The sequence below is a fragment of the Saimiri boliviensis genome, chromosome 13, assembly GCF_048565385.1.
Source record: "Saimiri boliviensis isolate mSaiBol1 chromosome 13, mSaiBol1.pri, whole genome shotgun sequence".
Taxonomy (NCBI): Eukaryota; Metazoa; Chordata; class Mammalia; order Primates; family Cebidae; genus Saimiri; species Saimiri boliviensis.
In genome coordinates, this window is record NC_133461.1 from 59690130 (window position 1) to 59715347 (window position 25218).

Genomic DNA, 25218 nt, shown 5'->3' on the forward strand with positions numbered 1-25218 from the left:
CTCCCCCCCCCGCCCCCATTCTCCTCCATGCATAGAATGACCCCATGTGGACTATATTGGAGATGCCTCAGGACATATGGCTTTAAAGTGCCTTGGCTGATGGCTGCGAGCCCCAAGTGAGGAACTCCCCACCATACACTGCCTGCCCCTCCCTGAATACGGGGTTGCTCCCTGCCACCCACCCAAAGGATGGAGCTTACTTGGTAATTGTCCCATCAATATCAGAAATGATGATCTTGTCATTCCAGTTCCACAGGTAAATGGTTCCCGCACAGCGACAGGTGCCTTGATACTGGGTTGTAATACTAAACACAACATCATTTGGGCCATCATGGAGCTTCAGTTTTGCCTTTTTAAAAAGCGTAAGAATAAAGAAAATCAGCTGGAAACATACAGTTCAAAACAATTAAAAAAAATTACAGAACAACTTGTGTCTTGGAATCCCAGCAAGAGGCAGGATGCTTTCCAGGGTGTCAAACAGGCCATCCTGTGCCCAGCACAGCTAACAACGCTGAGAGAGCCACTGCCTCAATAGTGTCTTAGGGTTCCAGGGACTTCGCTGAACCCCCACAAAGCAAAAGGTCTACTACTACTCTTCTACCACACCTGAGAATCACTGCTTTAGCCATAGCCTGCTCTGGTCCCAGCAAGACCTTTTCATACTGAAAATGGGTCAAAGTCAGGGTGGGAAATAAACAAGAGAGAGGAGACATGTGTCTAAAATATCATTTCTTTATTGCTGTGGCTCCTAAGAGACAGTACCTGGTCCAGCGCTGGGTTAGCTGTGCACGACTAACTCTCAGAGATGGAGGAAGGAAGTCTGGGGTAGGTGGCAGTCATAGTTCCACTGTGGGTAGGCACTGACACGACCATGACATGTAGTGTATATGCAGCTGGGGACGGGTGGACAGATGAGGATGTGTATCAAATTAACCATTACTAGAGTAAGTCCTACACGGATCATGCAAGACTCACGATCTGGTCTGAGGAGAGGCGGAGAGACTTCTTATATGAAGTCGTGCTGCCATGGCTCAGGGGCTCTGTGGGAATGGGGTCCACTTTGACGGATTCTTCCAGCTCCTGTGACCCCTCATCACTCGAGGAGTCATTCTCGGCCGGCCTATTCAACATCGACCCAATTACAGGAAGAGGAAGAAGGGCATTTTATTGATGAGAGCTTTTCATTTAGGATCAAGAAAATAAAAATATCCTAAATCTTTTCTAGGAATGGGTAGAGTTATCCCTTCTGCCATTTTCCCATAGCCACAGCTCTTTATGCCTGAAATTCATATTGTTAACTGATAAGGTCACTTTCCTAATTGGCAAGCACTTACTTTCTGACTATGATCTGCTATTTCCCGCTATGCCCAGTGAATGCTAGGTCTACTAACTCTTCTTGAAAAGGATATGTACGTTTCAAAAGGTACAAATTAAAGAAAACATAATCATTTACAATAATTTAACAAAACTAGGGGCTGGATGCGGTGCTACACATCTGTAATCCCAATACTTTGAGAGGCCGAGGTAGAAGGACAGCTTGAGCCCAGGAGTTTGAGACCAGCCTCAACAACATAGGGAGACCTCGTCTCTACAAAAAATTTAAAAATTAGCCAGGGGTAGTAACACTTGCCTGTAGTCCTAACTGGTTGGGAGGCTGAGGCAGGAAGATTGCTTGAGCCCAGGAGTTTGAGACCAGCCTGGACAACATAGCAAGACCCTGTCTCTACAAAATACAAATTTAAAAATTAGCCAGGCATAGTATCCCACGCCTGTAGTCCCAGCTACTCAGGAGGCTGAGGCAGGAGGATCGCATGAGCTGAGGGGCTATGATTGTACCTCTGCACCCCAGCCTGAGTGACAGAGTGAGACTCTCTCTAGAAAAAAACCAAAAACTAGTAAGAAAAATTTTAGACACCCCTTAAAGGAAACAAGATAGGGAGTGTTAAGGGGCAAGAAAATAAATCCTCAGTCTTAGATACTAAATGAAACAGGCAAGGGGCATGGGGGGATGAACAGGCAGAAGCAGAAACAGGGTGTATCTCGAGCAACTCCTCTCACAGCTGCTCAAACTGTCCAAAGAACGCTGTTTCTTCCAGGAAATGAAATCCACCCAAACCAACCTTCGGATTATTTATGTCTCCCTTTGGCATATGTCTCCCTTGGGCTCCGATGGAATGGAGGGGGAGCAGGGGCACTGGGGACAACATGGCTAAAACATTCCTCATAACCCTTTCCCATACACCAATGCCACAGCCCCACGAGGAGGCAGGGTATTTAGGGAAGCAGAGATGAGTGCATTTATTTCTCTAAGCTGGTGATAGTTTTTAGAAAGCAGTTGTAATCTGCTGAGTGGCACAACCATATCACAACATGTCATATCTGTAGAAGATGTTCCCAAGAACTAAACAAGCTGACAAGATCAACTAAGAAGTAATGGCCCTGCTAGGAGGGCCCAAGTGCTGTGAGCTGGGCAAAGAATAGGGTGCCCACCTGGCACTGGCTGGCTCCTTGGCGCTGGATGGCAGGTCACTGGCAGGTGGTGCCTCAGATTTTCCCTCCTTGGATTCTGGCAGCTATAATAGCGAGATGATAATGGCAAAGGGCAATTTTTTCCCTACAGATAAGCCAAATTCATTAGCAGCTCTCTCTAGGAAAGAACACAACTGCTTTCTGAACCCATAACTTAAAAATGCACAAAAAATCAGACTATCTCTATTCTGAGCCAAAGAATTAGAAACCTAAGACAGAAGTCATGTGCTTCTATGCAAATCACTCTCCCTACAGACCCAGAAGTAAAACATTTTAAGAGCACCATTTCAAGTCACAAAACATAATACAAAGACCCAAACTTGTTAGGTCCTCAGCTTCCTTCTCCTCCTGGGAGTAACTCAGCTGTGCAGAAGGGACTGAAAGGCAGCCCCCATGGACATGGACATGGACATGAACTTGGTTCAGGCATGATTTCCCTTCTGATATTTGAAAAACAGGTGAAACTCCCCCAACCCTGTTTTTCAGAAGGTGTTGAGGGAAAAAAGACTTGCTCTGCTGCTGGTTTAGTATGATTCTCTGGATGAAGCTACATGGAGGCCTGGTGGCAGATTCTGATTATTTGTATCTGGAGCTGTGCAGGGGGATAACCTTCTGCTCCTATCTGATAGGTAATGCAGTGCAGTGGAAAGAGCACAAGATCTGGAGTCAGACTCAGGGTCTAGCCCCAGCTTTATCTCTCACTAGTTATGTGACTTCGTGAAGCACCCAAGTTTCCTTACCTGTGAAATGGCAACTCAAACATCTCTATTGCTGAGCTATAGTAAAGGACCAGGGGTAATGTACACAAATCACTTGGCACAGCACCTGCACATAGTAAGTGCTCAAAAACGGGAACTGCTATATGGTAAAATAGCACTACACAGCCACACTCCTGTGCCTAACAAAAAAGTTTTATGAATAAACGAAAGTTTCATTTCCTTCCGACCATAGAAACAGTAACTTCTAGGTTGTTACCTGTTTGGTCATGCTTTCTCTCTTTCGCCAAAACCACCAGCGACCAGATTTCTTTGGCATCTTATCTTTGACCCAGGACTCAACTGTGGCCTGAAAACAACCAACCTGGGTCAGTCTGGGCAATCTGCTGGCCACACAGCACCTACCTTCTATGCTAACCTGCAGGACGGGGCCTTACTATATGGAATGTGAGAATGTGAGCGATACTCTCTCCACCCCTCCCAGACTCCTCTAGTGTTTTTAACACCCCCGAGAGACAGACCCTGTCCTGCTCATGGCAGCATGGCTTCATGACAGCTCTGTGGCCTGGTTTAGGCAGTCTGCTCATGTAGGACCTTAGGGGCTGACAGGTGGACAAATCTCATTTCTCTATCTTTGGAAAACGTGGTTCTCAGGAGTTAAGAGGACCAACTAGGCTGATGACGTCTTCTTGGTGGACAGATTAAAAACAAATTGTGAGTTTGTATATAATAGGTATGTTAGCCATAATCTGCCCTAACCACACGGATGTCAAGCTTCTCTTGGCTACATCACCTTCTTCTCGCTGCTTCTTCCCATATTAACGAGAGAAAAAGTTTTTTTCATTCATAATGATATTTAACTTATGATTAGTAAAATCGTTCAACTTTTACAGACTATCAGAAACTAGCATTTATATCTAATTAAAATGAAATAAAGAAGGGGCAGCCCAGCTAATTTCCTAGAGTTTAGGCATGAGATGTTTTTAGTGGATACATATGACTTTGATCTTTTATATAAATATTAAACTCACATAAAACTCTGAATAGTACCCAGTTCAGAAATATGCACATATGGGATTTGTCTAAGTACTAGACACTGTGGATGCTTTTGGAAAGGCAGCAGATGGTGGATCACCTCACCTTAGGCAAGCTCTTCTGGAATACTTGCAAGCTAAGGATCATGGGAGCTGCCAAAGCCCAGTTATAGTAACTGTGAGAAACAAAAATTATGCAAAACCATTACACAGTGAAAGACAGCAAAGGAGAGGGGGAGGGAATCGAGAAGGGAGAGAGGAGAGAAGTGATATATAAAATTGCTTATTCTTTTTAATAAAGATGATCAGCTAAATTTTTTGTCACATGAATAAACTGTTTCAAGCACAACTCTGAACAGAGAAGCCATAAAATCTGTCAAACAGAATAACATTTCAATGCTTCATTTAAAAACAAAATTGAAGCTTTACTTTCACTTCAAAGTCATTGCCCATTAGGTAATTTATATGAGATGACAAGTTTTATAAAAAGGAAAACTGTAACAGTTAAAAATAGCACTTGTTAAAAAAAAACTGCAAGAATATTTAACAATGAATATTTAAAAAGAATATTTAAAAGCAGGAGTATTTACCGATTATATATCCTTATTACAAGGTTAGGATTGTCTATAAGTCCAGGGTTTTCTGCAAATTCGTGATAAGTAATGATATGCTCCATGAATTTTTCTGCAACGTAAAATAATAATCAATTTGGTTAGAGATTACATAAATTCCTATATGAGATTATTACAATACTCTCTGCATTGCAGAAACTGCAGGCTAAATCATCATCTTAAAAAAATTAATTTTTGAATATCCATCAAAAGCAAAATGTCAGATGCCTTTTTCCCTCCCCAGGACAAAAAATGACATTTTTTTTTTTTTTTTTTTTTTAGACGGAATTTCACTCTTGTTGCCTAGGCTGGAGAGCAATGGCACGATCTCAGCTCAATACAACCTCCACCTCTGGGGTTCAAGTGATTCTTCTGCTCCATCCTCCTGAGTAATTGGGGTTACAGGCGCCCACCACCATGCCAATTTTTTTTTTTTTGTATTTTATTTTTTTTTTATTTTATTTTTATTTTTTTTAATTTTTTTGAGACGGAGTTTCGCTCTTGTTACCCAGGCTGGAGTGCAATGGCGCGATCTCGGCTCACCGCAACCTCCGCCTCCTGGGCTCAGGCAATTCTCCTGCCTCAGCCTCCTAAGTAGCTGGGATTACAGGCACGCACCACCATGCCCAGCTAACTTTTTGTATTTTTAGTAGAGACGGGGTTTCACCTTGTTGACCAGGATGGTCTCGATCTCTTGACCTCGTGATCCACCCGCCTCGGCCTCCCAAAGTGCTGGGATTACAGGCTTGAGCCACCGCGCCCGACCTTTTTTGTATTTTTAATAGAGATGGAGTTTCACTATATTGGCCAGGCTGGTCTCGAACTCCTGACCTCAGGTGATCCACCCACCTCACCCTCCCACAGTGCTGGGATTACAGGCAAGAACACTTCTTTTTTATTCTCCTTTTCCACTATCTCCCAATGGAAACAAACAAACTAGTAAAAAGGGGCATGCCAGAGACTCTCAAAAAAATATGTACAGATGTGGCTAGAGAGGGAGGGAAGACAGACACAGAGACAGAGACAAAGACACATGCAAATGAAAACTGTAAGTAAGTTCCGTTTTCAGAGGAAGAAACTTTATTGGCAGGTAACGGCACAACTGGGGAATATTCATAGGGGTCTACATCAAAACATATCTTAAAATTGCTTGGGCCAGGCACGGTGGCTCACACCTGTAATTCCAGCACTTTGGGAGGCTAATGTAGTCAGGAGTTAAGAGACCAGCCTGGCCAGTACAGCGAAACCCCGTCTCTACTAAAAATACAAAAATTAGCCAGGTGTAATGGTGCACACCAGTAATTCCAACTACTTGGGAGGCTGAGACAGGTATGAGAATCTCTTGAACCCAGGAGGCGGAGGTTGTAGTGAGCCGAGATGGCGCCACTGCATTCCAGCCTGGCTGACAGAGCAAGATGCCTGTCTTAAAAAAACCAACAAACAAAACCAAAACCAAAACACTTATCTTACAATTGCTTGAAGAATTAAAAAAAAAACAAAAAAAACACCTAGAATTTGGCTCAAGGTCTGCTGAATGAATCCCAAGTTCTTGTAGAGTAAATGAGGGCTTCCCATGAATTTTTGTTCCCTGTTCCTAAACCTGTTGTCTCCTAGATCTAGGCTAACAGAAATCGCTCACTTGGATTGTTTCTCCAGGTGATGTGTGTATTATTTACTTTTACTTGCCATTTCTGCCTCTTCCAGTAAACTCTACCAGAATAAGTTACCAATTTTTAAAACAAAGGTGTAACTTTTATATTTTACATCAAAGTTGTATTTCTCATTCCCTCCCATATAATTTTTTAAACTGAACATTTAAGAGAATTACAAAAAGAATGTGATCTATTTAGCTTTGTCCCTAGAATAAACCACTGGCCATAACACACTTTAAATTTCTTGCAAAATATAAAGCAAACAAATAATGAAGATTTGAGAAGAGAAGAAAGAGACATGAGCTTCCTGTGACCGGCAAAAGGAAAGACTTCAGAACACATGGTCCTGAGCCTCTGGGCATGCAGTCCGCCACATCACACTTTCAGTTCCTCTAAGGGAGAGGGAAGACAAAAGGTAACACTAGTCACGAAAAGAAAATCTTTCCTTAGAGGAAAATCAAATGGGGGCCACAGACGAAACTAGGAAATACTAAGAAGAGTTCAGTTTAAAAAGGAAGGTTAAAAAAAAGGGAGCTGATGAACTGAGGACAGATACACATAGCACTCAGCCCTGCCTACAGGCTTCCTGACACCTCCATTAAGCTCCCTCTTGATTCTTGAGCAAGCTTTACTCTCATGGGCCACCCTACAGCCTTATACAGAAAGTAGTCCTCCTACTTTTTGCCAGAAAGACCATTTACTCAGTGGACAATCCATTTTCTACAACTTCAGGGCTCTATATTCATGTCTAAGGACTAATGCTTTCCAGAAAGGCACCTGGGCCCCAGTCCCACAAATGTTTCAGTAACTTTACAGATGTGAAAACTGGTGCAGTGTGATCATCCCACCCTGGTGGCAGCAGGGCAGACTGATAATCCCAACCTCTTAAACTTGAAATTAGAGCCTTTAAGAGCATACTACCTCAAAGCCACCCCCATAAAGAGGCGTCAATGAAGACCTTAAATGAGGGTCTAAGTGTCTGACATTATAGAAAGATTCCTGTTCCCCATACAAGATCACTAAAGAATTTAAATATCCTGAAATGGCTACATGGCAAGTTTTAATCAAGTGATGACCAGGCTGCTCTCTGAAATGGAGACAGGGCACCCAGCATACCTTTTGAAATTTCTCCATTTTCACTGAGGCCCCCACAAAGGGAGAGGGTGACGTCAGGCAAGTCCATGGCAGAATCCGAGAGGCACTCAGTACCACTATCTGCAGCTGCACTTCCCACAGACTGTGGGGACTGGGAGCCAGAGAGTGTGTCAGACTCGGGCCACTGCCTGGAGCCGGGCTCTGATTCACTGCGGGCAGGAGATGGGGAAAAAGATCTGCTTTATTGCAACTCCTTGAATTCCTAGTTTACTGGTTCTCTGGGGGCTCAAACCAAATAACACATCCCCTAAAAAGAACAGATGGGCCTACAATCAGGCATAACTTTTCTTAAGTAGGGATTAGAATCGTATCATAAATGACATTAAAGATAACCTAATATAGTGTTAGTGAAAAATTAAGTGTGACTATAGTAAATACGTCACAAAATCACCAGTTATTCATAACAATGTAAACATTTCAACTATGGCGTTTCTGATTTTAATTAAAGGAGTAAAACAGTTATAAGCATTTATTTACATTTCCATGATGAAAATGACAGGGTAATTAAGAAAATGTGATGTTCAGAAACCTTTGATCCTAACATCCTAAAAAAGGCGGTGGCACTTTATACACCCTGTAGAAAATTACTGTAGTCCAAGGCTATATTCTTTAAAAATCAAAGCTTTTCTAAGACCACTTATTATCTCACAAAGAAGGAAGCAGAAATTAAACGAGCAAAGTCTCAGGGGGCAAGACACGCCTAGTAAAAGAAATGTATTGAGAAATAAACTGAATATAACTGTTCTTCCAGGAGCCAAAGATAAGAAGACTGATTTTCATTTTTCAAGATAAGGCACAGAAGCCAGGTTTCAGAAGTTGATCAAGGGAAACCTTATGTCATCAAGTATAAACCTGAGTGAGAACAATCATGAATGGCACAGCATCTTTTTTTTGAGACGGAGTCTTGCTCTGTTGCTAGGCTAGAGTGCAGTGATGTAATCTCGGCTCCCTGCAACCTCCACCTCCTGGGTTCAAGCGATTCTTCTGCCTCAGCCTCCTGAGTAGCTGGGACCACAGGCGCATGCCACCACGCTGCGCTAATTTTTGTATTTTTAATAGAGACAGGGTTTCACCATGTTGGCCAGGATGGTCTTGATTCTTGGCCTCCCAAAGTGCTGGGATTATAGGTGTGAGCCACTGCGCCTGGCTTGGCATGGCATCTTACGTCTCAAAGTCACCAATGCTTACTATGCCATATCCTTTGAATAGGTATTTAGTGTCACATTTGAGAGACTGAGAATTTTCGAATTCACTTATTTTATCCGAAAAGCCAGTATTTTTCATGTTTGATTTAAAAACACATGACCCAGCAGTTTATGAGCTCTTTCAAACAAATCTCATCTTTGAGCAGTAGATGGCAGCAGACTACAGATACGTCATAACTAGAAAACTGTTTCAAAAGCTGTTTCTCATTTGAATCAACAAAAAATTCAGGTTTTCAGACTTTTTTTCTCTTAGTAGCAATGCACACTCATATCCACAAAATTGAGATTAACTGGACTGACAGAATGTTCTCATTGGAAACAGAAAAGCAGAACTGTTGTTATGCTGGGGGTGAGGAGCAAGGTCAATCCTTCTATGTTCACCCCGTACCTGTGTCCTCTTTCTCTAGGGCACATGGTGAGACCTCCTTGCAGTTAGATGTGGCCAAATGAGCACATGACCAAGCCGTGAATGTGGATGGAAGGGGTGCATGGTGCCCTTCCCCAGGGACCCTCTCCTATACGATGCTCCTTCCTTTCTCTGATGCCTGCAAGCCCTGGATCCTGAGACCCTATGGGGATGGGACAGCCTCAAGGTGAAAGGAGACTGTGTTCCTGAATCCCTGTGGGCAAAGCCTCTCCCCAAACATGAACACAGAATGTTCTCACAGGGGCAAGGAACAAAATTCCATTGTGGCAGGCCAACAAGACCAGGAGTTCCACCACTACAGCAGCTAGTGTTACCCCAACTAGTAACAACATCTACACACATGGGGATGCCATCTGACTCAGGATGCCACCAAATACCTAAATGTGTGCTTTAAGGGTTTAGCTATTATTACAAATGTTGTAAATTTAGTAATGAAGATAAGGATCATGACACGACTAACGCTTACATGGATTACAAGAGTCTCATTCACTATCTTTAAATATTTATGAAATGTCTCAAGAAATAGTTCATGAGGTAAGAAGCTTACTTAGTGCATGGACAGTAACTGTGAACAGTTAAATTACAGTAGAGTGGAATAAGATATCATCACCTAGAGTGGAATAAGATTATCATCACCTTAGTTACTCTCCTCATTTTTTGAAAGAGAAACTAAGACATAAACCTAAGGAGTATCAATATAAATAAAAAATTAGGGACTGGGAAATGTTGGGGAAAAAGTAATAATTCTAAGAAAGCTTATGTATTTGAACTTTCCTACTGTTAAAAATAAAAAGACGCAGTTTCAGTTTTTTCACCTTAAAAAAAATCCAGCTATTACTTCAAATGAAATAGATATGTTGAGATAAGTTTAGGGCACAGAGCTAGAAGGGAGTTATAAGAACTTTCCCAAAATACCTGTAAAAAACTTAAATATCTTTATGTCAATCCCATCTTTTCTAAATAAAAAAAATATATATTTTTTCAATAATTCATTTACAAGTGTTTAATTATGTGTGCCTATGGCTCAGTATATTTGAGCCATACTTTCCGTAAAGTTTTCTTTTTTTCTGGTAACCAGAATAGTAGTATAACAGAATTCCCCTAAGAGTAGAAATGAACTTAGGAAGGTAGTCTAAGTGTATCATATTTGAGGTTCATATATGAATCAATTCAAAGGCAAAATGGTATGGGACAGTGAGGTAGGCTGTGTGGCAGCTGGTGAGCTGCAGAGGATGTGGGCAGCATGGGCCGCTGCAGCAGACCCAGACCCATGTTCAGAAAAGGCTCAGGATCTCAGACTCCAAAGGAGTGAAAGCATTCTTTGGAAAACATTTTCAAATCAGGATGTGTTTCTTTTAAAACACATAATAAAGCAAATGCTAAAAAATCTTCCCAAGCATGCTGAGTTCGTATTAATCACTACAGAAAATGCTAATCAGAAGTCATATACCCTTATGCAGGCTTAACTAGTTATCTCTCTCCTCATTGTATTGAGAATGTCTTCATAAGTAATTATTAATTTCAAGTCACTACACTGAAAGAATACATGCACTATTTCTGAATTTTCTAAAACCTGAAGCCATCATCAGATTTAGCTAAAGGACACCATCATCTTGTATCTTTTTCCTGAGATGAAATGTTTTACTCTAGAAATAACTACACTATTTCAGAGCTGTCCTTCAATAAACAAGGATCACTCTACCTTTTAGGGAAATAAAGAGCTGCAACCTCAGGTTCTAGAGCCTTTAAGTCATCAAGGTAAATATCGTCAGGTCCCTGGTGCTGGCTTCTTTTGTGAACACCTGTTAAAAAAAAAAAATCAGAGGTAAGAATTTAGTTGTTCATTTACAACTCCGCAAAACACACACACAGGTGTGCAAACATTAAGACTGACAAGCAGTATTTGAACAGGGTTTTAATTTTAAAGGTGTCATATACCTAAGCAAAAAGGTTGGTTCTCAACTGCCCATGCCAATAGAAAAGAAGTTCAGTGCTCCATACATATACTTTGATTTTACTCATTCTCTCATTTGCTGGTGAGTAATCCTAGACCCTAAATAATTTATATTTTAATGATAAAGTTGTTTTTATATTTATAGGTAAGAACAAACATGACCAAACTTAAGGCAACCACCTGCATTGGGAACGAGGGTGTTCATCTAAAACCATGAAGGGTAGGTTGTCTGGGCACAGGATATTCACATGGTGCCCAAGTGTCCACCCTGTATTACCTCCTAACGACAAAAGGACAAAAAATACTTCACAATGGATAGATGTGGCAGATAACATCTTAAAAAATAATCATGTTCAGCATTACTATTAGTGGTCATCACGAGATACAGTGAGTACCCCATTTATGCAATAAAGTAATCTTCAATTGAAAAAATAACTAAGCCTCTAGACTCATACTGCCCACTCTAGTGACCACATGTGGCTACTGAGCATTTAAACTGCTAATGTGAGGTACACAAAATATGTTAAAAATGCATAAACACACTACTTTAGGATACTTCATTAATAATTTTATATTGATTACGTATTAAATTATAATATTTTAGATTTATTGGCTTCAATGAAATACATTATTGAACTTAATTTCACTTTATTTTACTTTTTTAAAAGTGGCAATGAGAAAATCCAAAATTACACATGTGATTCATATTCCATTTCTACTGGGAAATATGTTCCAGAGCTAACTCTCAGTTAAGAAAATACAGGAATGTCACCTTCAAAAAACAAAAACAAAAACAAAAACAACAACTAGACACATCCGGAACATGAGAGAGCCTAGAAGACACTGGCTAAGCTCTTTAAAAGGTTACTATCGTGGGTGTAAAATATGAGGGTACGTATGGGTCTGTGAGAGAGAGTTCTAAAATAAAAAAGACCGATTAAAAGAAACATAAAAAGCAAATGCAATATGTGAACCTTGATGGGATTTTGGCTTGGGAAACAGGCCAGCTAAAAAAATATTCTTGGTACAATTAGGGAAAAGTAAACATGAATTCTTCAAGATGACAATAGTATGTGGCTATGCAAAGAATGTTCACATTCTTAGAAGGTATACCCTGGCATATCTAAGAGTGAACTGCCGTGCCTGTGATTTGTTTTCAAATGTTTTATTAATAAAACACTACATGTGTGTGAGTGGAGAGATGTAGGGAAAGAGAGGTTGAGAAGAAGGGGGGTGCAAAAATGTATAATAAAAAGTGGAGGGGACAAAGAATGAGGCCAAAAGAAGAGTAGAAACCACTCAGGGTTCCTGTCTCTAGTCAGCTCCTGAACTGTGTGCTAAGAACAGGTGTAATGATTTCCAAAAACAAAGCATTCATCCTAGAAGAACTGGATTTCCCCCTTTAACACTTCTTGGAGCAGAACAAATGGCTGCAGGCCTTTGGTGGAAGAGCAGGTGCCAAGTTAAGTCACCATTAGCTGGATGACTGGATCTGACCACCAACACTTTCGATAGTCACATTCTTTCATTTTAGACATATTATTTCTGAGTGACCTTGAAGGTCCATACCTGTAGTGAATATATACTAAGTCGGTTTATAATTACCTAATTTTTGGTGCTAGAATTTTTTTTTAAACGTGAAATAGGTAATTGGCTATATATGATGTTGGGTAATCTTAAGGAAGGTTTCACACTTTCTTAAAAATGTGATCCAAGGCCAGTGTTCAGAGTATGTGTGTTCTGACTCTTGCTGTACCAAGTGTCAATGGTTGACTTTGTATTTTCAAATAGTAAGGATGTTCTGATTTATTAAACTTGTGTACCAAAAGTAAGGAAGAACTGTTGACCTAAGAGTTAAATGTTTTCTCTACCTATTTTTTTTTTTTTTTTTTTTTTTTTGAGACAGGGTCTCACTCTGTTACCCAGGTTAGAGTACAGTGATGCAATCACAGCTCACTGCAGTCTTGACCTCCCTGGGTTCACGCAGTTAGAATAATTTTTTAAAGGTAATTTTAAAACATTTATTATTATTATTATTATTTGCGACAACATCTCTCTCTGTCACCCAGGCTGGAATGCAGTGGCGTGATCTTAGCTCACTGCAACCTCTGCCCCCGGGGCGCTCAAGTGATCCATCTCAGCCTCCCATGTAGCTGGGACCACAGATGAACGCCATCATACCAGGCTGTTTTCGTTATGTTTGATAGAGACAAGGTTTCACCATGTTGCCCAGGCTGGTCTCAAAATCCTGAGCTCAAGCAATCTGCCTGCCTCAGCTTCCCAAAGTGCTGGGATTACAGGTGTGAGCCACTGCACCTTGCCTTCTACCTATTTTTGAGGTAAATAATCAATAAAAGAGAGCACACACTCATTATGTATTTACTTTTATCCGATATCATTGCTAAAAAAAACCTACATAATTTAGCCTCAACTAAGCAGATGTTTCAAGTGAAAACATTTTTTCTCCAATTTTTTCAGATTTTACTTCACTTTACTGACATACCTAATCAATAAAGTAGTTAATTTTACTCATCAATTGCTTACCATTCATTCATTTATTTTCTTAATAAATGCGTCTCAAGAGCCCACTGAATAGGAACAGTAGGGAGACAGGAGTGCACAAGTCAAGCCCTGCTCCAACTGGACTTCCCAGGGGGATGCCATGAAAAGCAATTGTAAAAAGTGTGTGATGGGGCTGGGTATGGTGGCTCATGCCTGTAATCCTAGCATTTTGGGAGGCCGACGCGGTCAGATCACCTGAGGTAAGAAGTTTGAGACCAGTCTGGCCAACACAGTGGAAACCCATTCTATACTAAAAATACAAAAATCAGCCAGGCATGGGTGGCATGTGCCTGTAATCCCAGTTACTCGGGCAGCAGAGGCAGGAGAACTGCTTGCACCTGGGTGGTGGAGGTTGCAGTGAGCCAAGATTACGCCATTGCACTCCAGCTTGGGTGTCAAATTCGAAACTCCATCTCAAAATGAAAAAACAAAGTGTGTGATGGGTTCTGACTGGGGAATAAAAATACAGAGGCAGCTATCACATGTTACTTGGAACACTGAAATAGTTTACCATCTAATTTGAGAGCACCTGTTGCCAAATTAAATAAATGAATACCTTTTTTCTTTGACGGTGAGTCCACTTTAGCTGCCGGTTTGCATTCTGAGGGTGCCTCCGCTGAGGCTGGGTTGGGAAGGTGGTCTGCATCTAACATAGATGAAATCTGAGGAATTTCAAGAGGAGGTTCGAGAAGCTCTGCCACAGATGTTGGGTCGCTCATCTGTGTACCCAGGGCTCTGGGTTTGGGCTTCACTATGGTACAGACAGCGTCTTCCATGGAAGCATCCTTCTCAACTTCACTGATGAGGTTGTCCTCACTGGGAATTACCCGAAAATGGGTATTTTCTGATGGTGTAATTGTAGCTGTCCTAGGATGATGGTCAGATCGTTCTCTTTTGCTGACCTAAAAAAGTTAAATTGTTTAAAAATTAAACTACTTTCAGAGTATTTGTCATAATCTATTTCCTAAGCTGGCAAATGTGTTCATTCTATTTTTAACTTAACACATTCTTTTAAAATATTACTTTGTACAAGTAAATATTCCATAATAAAGTGAGGAAAACTAATAATTGCCTTTTGTTCAATATCATGATACTTACAAAAGTCACATATAAATGTTCTGGCTGGGCACAATGGCTCATGCCTATAATCCCAGTACTTTGGGAGGCCGAGGTAGGCAGACCACTTAAGGTCAGAAGTTTAAGACCAGCCTGGCCAACAGGATGAAACCCTGTCTCTACTAAAAATACAAAAATTAACTGGGCATAGTAGCAGGCGCCTGTAATCTCAGCTATTCAGGAGGCTGAGGCAAGATAACTGCTCAAACCCAGGAGATGGAGGTTGCAGTGAGCCAAGATGGCACCACTGCATCCCAGTCTGGTGACAGACAAGACTCCATCTCAAAAAAAAAAAAAAAAAAAAAAAAAAAAGTATATAAATGTTCTACTGTGAAGAGTTATACTGGAGAAGACTGAGGAAATGGACAATTTTCAGTAGTAGAGAATATTCCTTTTGAGGGAGAAAACTAAATAAAAATTTAGCCCTCCTTGGACCACATCAAGGCTTTGTTAAAACAGTGTAAAAGTGGCAAGTCTAAATTCAATCACAAATACAAGCAAAATGTGTATTTAAAAAACCTAAATTCAGCAGATGATCTAAACGTTTTTTCTCTCAAGAAATTTATCTTCCCAGTTCTTTCTTCATTATGAGCTGGCAAAAAAGGTTTAACAATTTCCTGTTTAAAATTTCAGTGTTGGCTAGGGATGGTGGCTCATGCCTGTAATCCCAGCACTCTGGGAGGCCGAGGCAGAAGGATCCCTTGAGCCTAGGAGTTTGAAATCAAGGTAGGCTGATATAGTGAGGCCCTGTCTCTACAAAAAAATTAAAACTGAAAAATTAACTGGGTGTGGTGGCACACATGTGCTGACTCAGCTACTTGAAAGTCTGGTGTGGGAGAATCACCTGAGCCCAGGAGCTTGAGGCTGAAGTGAGTTGTGGTTGCACCACTGCTCTCCAGCCTGTGTGACAGAGCAAAACCCAGCCTCCAGAAGATTAAAAAAACAAAAAAAAAAAACAAAACTCAGTGTGAAAATTTTAGTTTAAGGTGCCTTTTAATATTTCCTTATAATAATTAACAATCAACGTTATTTAGTAAATAGAAATATACACAAAATACTACTGAATTCCTTCAGCTGCAAATATATAGTCCAAATGTTACCAAAAATGTTAACTTTGAATTTACTTTTATGACATGAGGGTACTATCATTTACATTCATGAAAGCTCAGTCAGAAATTGTCTCCTTTACTTATGGGTGGAGGGATTCTTCACTTGTCTAATCAGATACTTTCCACAGGCAAGTAAACTCTAGTACCTTGGTGGACTCTGGGAATCCACCCCACGTCCACTCCATATGAGACTCTGATCTGAGCAGGCTCTCAGCGGGTTTCACTTCCAGCTCTGAATCACTCTTAGGACACACTGCCTGGGGATAGGTGCTGCAAACAGAACAAAGAAACATGATGACTTTAAAAGTCAGGAAACCTTCAGTCTTGCTGAGCCCGACAGATTAAAAGAAACAAATTTGAATATATTGACTTTATCCTGCATATACAAAAACTCCATGAAACAGAACATCAATTTTTTCTTCCACTTGAGTTCTTTAATAATAAAAATGATACCAACTAGTATTTATGAGGACTTCCCAGGTCCTTTGTAAACACTGTATATTCATAATCTCATTTGCTTTTCACAAGAAATCAATCAGAAAAAAAGATAATTTTGTAAGAAAGGAAAAGCAGGCAAATTAATGTAACTAACACCTGAGGATCTGATTGCAGGATAAAGTTATGACTATACTTTTTTTCACTATATTTTCAGTGACAGCCAATAGTTGACACTGAAAGATTAGAATTTAAGAACTGTAGATGAGTGGGCACAATGTCACGTCTGTAATCCCAGTGCTTTGGGAGGCCAAGTTGAGAGGATCACCTGAGGCCAGGAGTTCAAGAATAGCCTGGGCAAAATAGCGAGACTCTGTCTCTACAAAAAATTTAAAAATTAGCTGAGTACAGTGGTACGTGCCTGTAGTCCCAGTTACGCAGGAGGCTGAGGTGGGAGGATCACTCAAGCCCAGGAGTTTAAGGCTACAGCGAGCTATGAGCGTGCCACTGCACTCCAGCCTGGGCAACAGAGTGAGACCTTTTCTCTACTAAAAAGAAAAAGAAAAAAAAAAAAAAGAACTGTACGCAGCTAAATTCCATGCTGATTACACAGATCTACAGTTGGCCAAAATTAAGTTAGATGAAACTTAGAAACAAGTGGGGCCTGGTTAGTACGTGGATGGAAGACCGCCTGGGAATACTGGGTGCTGTAGGCGAAAGCAAGAAAGGGGGAGAGAGTGAGGGAGGGAGGGAAGGAAGGAAGGAAGAGAGGAGGGAGGGAGGGAAGGGAAGGAAGAAAGGAAGAAAAGAGGAAGAAAGGAGAAAGAAAAAAGAAAAGGGAAAGAGAAAGAAAATTTAGAAACAAAATAAATTATTATGAGAAAAGATTCATATTTATGTTAAAAGTAAATATTGAGTTCCTTGGCTGTGTGAGAGAAATGGAAACTATCATTACTACAGAGTAACAGAAAAGCTAATTAATATATCCTCCTTCCTCTTTCCTTTAAGAAACCAAGAAATTTCAAAGATATTTACGTCTCTAAAGGGGACCAATCTCCGTCAGATAAGGGGTAGTGATCTCCAGAATGGAAGAGCAAAGGCTCTTTATAGTCGTCTTCTTTCAAGGAAGCATTTGAAGATCCTCTGTGAAAGGAGAAACCAAAGAAAGGCAGGAACAATGACATTCTTGTCAGCTTTAAAAGACCCCCAAACCTACTGACACTGCACAAACAATAAAAATGAAGAGGGGCAAATGATTACTAACTCTCTTTAAAAAATATGAAAGAGATGGGGGATATACCAATGTCACTATGACACACCACAATCACTATTCACATGTGTAATAAATAGCGGGGAGGAGAGAAGAAAAATGTGATTAAAATTTCTGTTTTCCATCCCTTAGGGGTGATTCAAAGGCTAAAAGAAAATTAAGGCTTTATGTCTATTTCATTCAGTCCTTACAAAATGAGGTAATATTCCACTGTAGGTATTAAGTAATCAAGGATCCAGAGAAATTTAGTAACTTGCTTAACGTGAAAAAGCTAGTAAGTAGTTGGATTCAAAACAGGCCCTTATTCTTTCCACTGCTCTCCCCTTTCTACTGAATAAATTTGAAAATGTGTAAATATTAGCTGAAGACAAGATCTATGGCTCAAAAGTTTAAAAATACTCCAACCTCTTAAAACCTCAGGACTAATTTTCTTCTTTGGCCCCAAGGATTATCTGAGAACATTTTCTTTATTTGGAATCTACATGATGCAGAGATGTGAGAAAGATTATACAAAAATGACAAATGCTTTTAAGTTTCATACACAAACCTTGGGTAAGGGGTTGCACTAATGCTAATAAGGTTTTAATTAATTTACCAATTGGTCTCTTAGATTTGTAGAGTTACTATAACTAACTTGCATATCACATAACCTTGAGAACATCTCTCAGAATTACTATGGGCCCCCATTTTCATCTTTAGCTGGAAACTTATCACTTATCCTGTCTACTTCAGAGTCAATGAGATTTATTTCAACATATGCATGTTGAAATCTCTGAAAAAGTAAAAAGAAAAGTACAAAAAAAAAAAAAAAGCTCTGTAAAGCATAAAGCGCCACATTATACAAGTGTAAAGGCTTTGTACAGAAAATTCAATATTCGAATAGAACAGATAGTAAATGTAAATGAGAATATCCATATCACTTAGTTTGCTGAACTAAAAACAGGGACAGAAAACCAGGTTTTTTTAACATTACTTTTCTTCCTTTATATCTTAATTTAACATACTCTTATTTACCACTAACTCTGATATGTAATAGTTTGTCCACATAACTTCATCTTTTAATTTAAGGTTTTCCTAACTGTGATCTTGTCTTCTCCAGGGCCCCACTCTGGCACACCACTCATTCAAGGGAAGAAAACATGCCTGAGAAAGACAACTAAAAAAAAGTATTTCTCAATAAAAGAATATCAAATGGCAAATTTCCCCTTGAGAAAGTGACAATCGGAGGTTTGTGAATGGTCCTTATTTGCCCAACCTGAAAGGACACAGCAGCTTGACCCATCACTTTCCATATGTGAAAGTAGCTGAAAAGAACAATGTAAAAGCCACACACATTTCTAACTAAAATTTTTACATTACAAATATTTTACTTTTGGAACATGTTTCACTGCAGTATAAAAGGAAAGCCAAGAAGAATTCAGCAAAGCAAACAGGATTTAGTAAAATATTGAAAGCGCAATCAGGTACCACCTGAATTCATAGCCCCAGGAAGACACGAGATGGTCTTTTTTGGTCACATCCTGACAAAAATACAGCCCATCAGCCTAGGCCCACTACAGTGACAGAAAAGGTTTCTTATTGTTGAGATCACTTTCAGTCCTAAGATTCCTTTATTACAACAGGAATTCTAAAAACCCGTTAGGAACTTTCAAAATGGCAGGCATGCCTTAGAACAGGGACCAGCAAGGCAAACCATGACAAAGTAACAAACTAAGCTTGAGATATGAGGATATAGTGAAGTGTACATAGTAGAATGTAAAGAAAACAGCACAAGCACTGATTCTGTTTGTAAACATAGGAGTGCTAATACATCAAAACTGAGCAAAAGAAGTAAACAGTGACTTTCAGTCAGGGCTAGGGGCTCAGAGGTGGAGGTTTACAACCAGCATGGACAGAGCACTCCAGGCCTCACAGATGTGCTACAACGTCACATCTTCAAATTCTGCATCATTTTCCAAGCCTAACATTTTTCCAATTCAAAAGCTAATAGAGGTTACAAGAATGTATATGACTGCCAAAATGCACTGAACTGCATACTTAGATCTATGAATATTGCTCTATGTAAATTAGACCTCAATTTTTTTAAAGTGAGAAAAAAAATCAATTGTATGCTAAAATAAATAGCCTGAATTATTTATGTGGGATAAATTATAGGTGCAACATGAATTTTAAACTATTTAATTGGTAGTCCGTAAGAGATAAATGGGGTTGCTAAATTATAGGTGCAACATGAATTTTTAACTATGTAAGAGATAAATGGGGTTGCTAACCCCCATGGCGAAAGATCACTAACTCTGTTAACAATGTCTATTGGCAACCTTAGCACAGTACTAGTCAGTGTGGCTAAGGATCTCAGTTGGGATTCATAAAACAAATGGGGCCCTGCAATGCTTCTCTCTGTGTTATGTGTCGAAAAGGAAGGGAGCATCTGTAAGATCCATGTCACCCTGAGTATCTGCACTCACCCTAAAAGAACATGGAAGGTTCTCTAGAAGCCAGTTACTGATCAGGAGATGAAGCATGCAGATCATCAGAGTAGCAGATGCTATCTGTGAAAAGTTTTAGGCACCCCGGATTTGGCTCCCACATACCACTTTTTAAGTCAGTCTGCTTTAGTGGATTAAAAGTTGAGATTCCTTTCTGATGGGTTGATCTTGAGCCTCCATTTTTGCTATTGCTGGGTATTTGAAATATTTCCATCAGTGGCATGTTTTATATATTTGCACTCAAGATTATGCTAGAACACCATCCAATTATCAGAGTCTCTTCCCTCCAAAAGGCTATATATGCTGACGTATAATGTTTTTAATCTCTCTCTCACATCCACAGACATACATCCATCCTCTCGAAGAACAAAGCTTCCATTTTATATTTAAGCCCAAAGCCCACTTCAGGAGGGGAGGGAGACTCACTAGGTACAGTTCAAACAAAGTCCTGTATGGTTTAAAGCTCTCCAATTTTCAGAAATGAGTTTCTTCCAGCTGTGCCATAACAATCTGCTTTAAAGAATGATTACCTCTTTCATCTGTCTAGTTCAAGGAGCCTCAATTAACTTTAATTGTTATCAATAAAAATCTTGAAAATTAAAGACTTTAAATGTAATGCAATTTGTTAAAACAAAAGAAAACCCTATTTTATGTATTTATCTTCTCTGGAAAAATAATTTCTTTTCTAAGTGGTAGGGGCCGAGGAGATTATGCTATAGGAAAGCTGCAAATTCCGCCAACACCACCATGTAATTCCTAGCTCTCACAACTGCAGAAGCAACTGACTTTCTATTCTTTTTCTCTTAGATTTTGAATACGTTGTTTCATATGTTGTAATGACCATAAACAGCTTCCCTCAAATAATGTTAGAGTCTAGATGCTGAGCTGCAAGGGGCCTTGTAAAGGCCCCTTCGGTTCTCTCCCTTTACAGATTAAGAAACCAACACGCTGGGTAATGAAGAGGTTACTGTTCTACAATCTATAATGGGCCCAGTCTGTCTACCTTTTTAACTCAGTGCTTATTTCAGAATACAACCTGAATTTTCACAAATGTTTACATTTTGGTTTTTTTAAGTCCTAATTTCTGTCAGCTGTATTATTTAAGCAGATTCTATTTTAAGGACATTTCAGGGGAAGAGCTCCTCCAGGTGGCAGCAGCTATTATTCAACGGTAACACCTAAAGAAAAAGCAAACCATCAAGCACCTGAAAATGTTTGCAAGGCCCTAGCTTACATGTGTTGTGACTTGCCTGCTTACCAAGCCAGCAGGATGCTGGCTAAGAGACAGGCTGGCAGCCATTTGTATCCGTCAACCAAATCAGTACACAAACAGATTTGATGGATACAGCCTTTCACACAATCTGGAAAAGCAATGTATGTAACTAGTACTTCTGCAATGCATTGGATTACGTTCATTCACAAATTCCTTTAGAATAATGATTCTTGTAAAACTTAGTAGGGAACTTGGCATATGTTTTAGAAATTTAACTTCCCAGGCTGTAGTTGTTCAGAAATTCTAAACTTTGCTCTGTTGTGTTTAACAAAGGACACAGGTCAACAAAACTTTAAGGCAAAAACATTACTTCAATGCTCTTTTCGGTAGATCTTGAAAGGATTTTAGTTGGTAAAAATAGTTTCAGGAACAAAGCACTTCTGGGAGCATTACAAGGCTAATCCTAATAAAACTTAAGATATGTAAGTATTTCAAGTTTTTCTCAAAAGAATACATGTTTCTTGCCCACCTACACATTTTACTATATATAAGACAAAACTTTTAAAGCAATTTATATATAAATATATATATATATATATATATATATATATATTTTTTTTTTTTTTTTTTTTTTTTTTGAGAGGGAGTCTTGCTCTGTCAACCAGACTGGAGGGCAGTGGTGTGATCTCGGCTCACTGTAACCTCTAACTCCTGGGTTTGAGTGATTCTCCTTACTCGCCTTTCTGAATAATTAGCCTGCCACCACGCCCGGCTAATTTTTGTATTTTTAGTAGACACAGGGTTTCACCATGTTGGCCAGGCTGGTCTTGAACTCCTGACTTCAGATGATTCGCCCGCCTCAGCCTCCCAAAGTGGTGGGGTTACACTTTGGTGGTGAGTGAGCCACACTCCTGTATATTTTAAGTCATCTCTAGATTACTTATAATTCCTAGTGTAATGTAAATGCTGTATGTATTTTTAGTAGAGATAGAGTTTCGCCATGTTGGCCAAGCTGATCTCAAACTCCTGACCTCAGGTGATCTGTCTGCCTCGGCCTCCGAAAGTCCTGGGATTACAGGCATGAGCCACCACAGCCAGACTGTTTATAACGTTTTTAATATTTCTGAAGTCAAGCAGTAGAAAAGTAAAAATTCTCACAGTTTATTTCCCTAGGGAAGAGAAGGACAAATAACCTTTAAGAGACTGAAAGAAGAAAAAGGACAGGAAGAGTCTCTTTTAAAGAAATTCTGATATTTTTTTATCAGCTTAAATTTCTTTTGGAATCAATGATACACAAAAGTAGAGTTCAGAACATTTATAACAAAACTCTTCCCAGCTAGTATTTTGACACTGACAAAAAAATTACCCAAATTTATTGATTTATTCAGGATTTAAAAATTTTGTAAATATAGTATACTCTGGTTTGTAGAGTTTAACACACTTTTCTACTATTACTTCCAATCTTTTGTTGTTTAGTTTTATTGGAGGAATTCTGCATTCTATCGGAACTAAAATAAAAGTTTAATGTATTCAGTGTGGGAGGAGTAAGAGAGACCACCACAGACATGACAGCAATAAAACAAAGTAGAAAAAAATTTCAGGTATTAAAAATGGCTATGTTACTTATAATATCAAATTCTAAAAAATTACTATCAAATGTAGACATTTAGTTCTAAGATTTAAACATTAGATTTCAAAATTTTAGAAAATGAATTGTTTTGCAAAAAAAGGATTATACTGTTTTTCATTAATACAGTATAATTATAATATACTAATACTATATTAATTAACATTTTTTGCTGGGCTCAGTGGCTCATGCCTGTAATCTCAGCACTTTGGGAGACTGAGGCGGGAGGGTTGCTTGAGGCCAGGAACTTGAGACCAGCCTGGGCAACATAGCAAGACCCCAACTCTACAGAAAATTTTTAAAAACTAGCTGGGTGTGGTGGCAAGCACCTATGAGGTGGAAAGACTGCTTGAACTCAGAAGTTCAAGGTTACAGTGAACTATGATCGCACCACTTCACTCCAGTCTGAGCAACAAAGGGAGAACCTGTCTCAATTAAAAAACAAAACTTTTTTTTCTCTGATTTGACTACTTAAAAGACTGGCAAATAAAACACATACTAGATTGAGCTGGAGTTTACTCATGATATATATTTGGTTTCTATTACTAGAAAAAGAAATTATTTCCCTCTATTCTAGGACAAAAAAAAACCACTTAAACAGCACTGTTTTCCAGGAAGTAGGGCATGACCTCTTTTCAGGAGATGGAGTGAAAACGCACAAGTGGACCAGCAGTTCCCTCCACAAATAAAGGGTCTGGAAACACAGGGCCACTAGCGAGCAGCAGCATCTTTTCTGGTGGTCACCAAGGAAGAGAATCCCCCACCAACACATGGATGGTCCTAGTGCCAAGGTGACCACCGAGGAACAGGTGGAAGAAAATGGAATCTTGAATAAGAAAATGTGTTCTACTCCCAACTGTTATCTTTCAACCCCAGACAGTGCTGATATGAAAATGGCATATAATGAGCTCCTCTACAGAGCAGGTAAAAAGCGGCAATCAAGATATCTCACTTAAAAAAATTAAAACTCCCTCCTCTTCAATTCCAATAAAACAAAATTCAACTCCTCAGGAAAAAAGATACCAAGCCTAAGGCTACTTGGGTAGGGAAATCTCAGAGATGACATTGTGCCCAGCTGTATCTGCTCACCCAGGGGCAAGTCACTAATTCAGATCTTTTGACTTAGAACTTACTTGGCTCCTGGAAACTTCTCATATGAAAGGAAACACACAACCAGTCTGCTACAAATGACATTTCAGTAGCACAGCAGGATGTTTAATGGTAATTTTTGTGGAAGAGCTGAAAGAAACAAAGAAACTGCCTTTGCTGCTCAATTCCACTGTATATCCATTTAAAAAAAATGGCAGCTCCTGGCTTTACATGAACTCTATCTACAGTGGTACACTGGACAGCATGGTACCCGCACAACACCACCCCCAGACCGAGAGCCCTACCGTGCTGCCTGGGCCCCCTTGTCATCATCGGAGCTCACGCCTACATCACATGTGTCTTCTGCAGCAGGAGAGGCGGCCTGCTCTTCCTTCTTACTGTCTTGTTTGCATTTCTTTCTCCTTCGTTTTTTCTTTTTCACAGAACTTGGAGTAAAAACTGTCTCTGTTTCCAAGACATGTGAGATGTCTGAACTCTGAGATGGTCTTTCATCTCCACCTGATTTCACCAAAGGGGCGTCAATATCTTTAAAGAACTGATCTTCGGTAGGAATTGGTGAGGTGGCAAGGTAAGCAGGAAGCTTTTCCTTAAGGAGAATGGAGAAAGAAAAGTTATCCAAGACAAACTAGACTGTGAATTAAGGCAATAATATTTTGAATATATAAATTTTCACACTGGTAGGAAAAAATACATATTCCCTAAAGGCAAGAAACTCCCACTGAACTAAGGCACTGTCTACTGTTCTCTGAGAAGCGGTCTTTCCCTAGTGAGGCAGCTAGGTGCTAGCCCACTTGGGCACAACGTGTAACCGAGTACATCCTAAGGAACTGATATGCCAAGTCAGCATGGAACACCCAAAAGCTGATTAAAGCTGAGCCAATTAAATTTTTCACAAAGCAAAGATCAAAGCAGCAGCAACAATCTAAGAAGGTGTTACAAAGGACTTTCAAGAACTCACATAGAACATTCAGAAAAGGACAAAGCAGAAGGCAGAGGTTAAGGACACT

At 39.7% G+C, this 25218-nt stretch overlaps 1 protein-coding gene across 6 annotated transcripts in view; it reads right to left on the reverse strand.

Annotated features, from left to right (window-relative positions):
* Nucleotides 1-25218, reverse strand: part of LPIN2 (lipin 2) — a 120177-nt gene that overhangs the window by 6225 nt on the left and 88734 nt on the right. For 5 of the 6 annotated variants that reach the window (XM_074383714.1, XM_039463757.2, XM_010335527.3 and 2 more), the window contains exons 4-15: nucleotides 24496-24797; nucleotides 17541-17648; nucleotides 16217-16340; nucleotides 14402-14747; nucleotides 11032-11131; nucleotides 7659-7846; nucleotides 4870-4963; nucleotides 4386-4455; nucleotides 3505-3594; nucleotides 2491-2573; nucleotides 976-1120; nucleotides 201-349 (exon numbers count right to left, since the gene is read on the reverse strand). In XM_074383714.1, the coding sequence (XP_074239815.1) occupies nucleotides 201-349; nucleotides 976-1120; nucleotides 2491-2573; nucleotides 3505-3594; nucleotides 4386-4455; nucleotides 4870-4963; nucleotides 7659-7846; nucleotides 11032-11131; nucleotides 14402-14747; nucleotides 16217-16340; nucleotides 17541-17648; nucleotides 24496-24797 (1799 nt within the window). The remainder of the gene's footprint in view (nucleotides 1-200; nucleotides 350-975; nucleotides 1121-2490; nucleotides 2574-3504; nucleotides 3595-4385; nucleotides 4456-4869; nucleotides 4964-7658; nucleotides 7847-11031; nucleotides 11132-14401; nucleotides 14748-16216; nucleotides 16341-17540; nucleotides 17649-24495; nucleotides 24798-25218) is intronic. The other variant, XM_010335529.3, reaches the window with a different exon arrangement.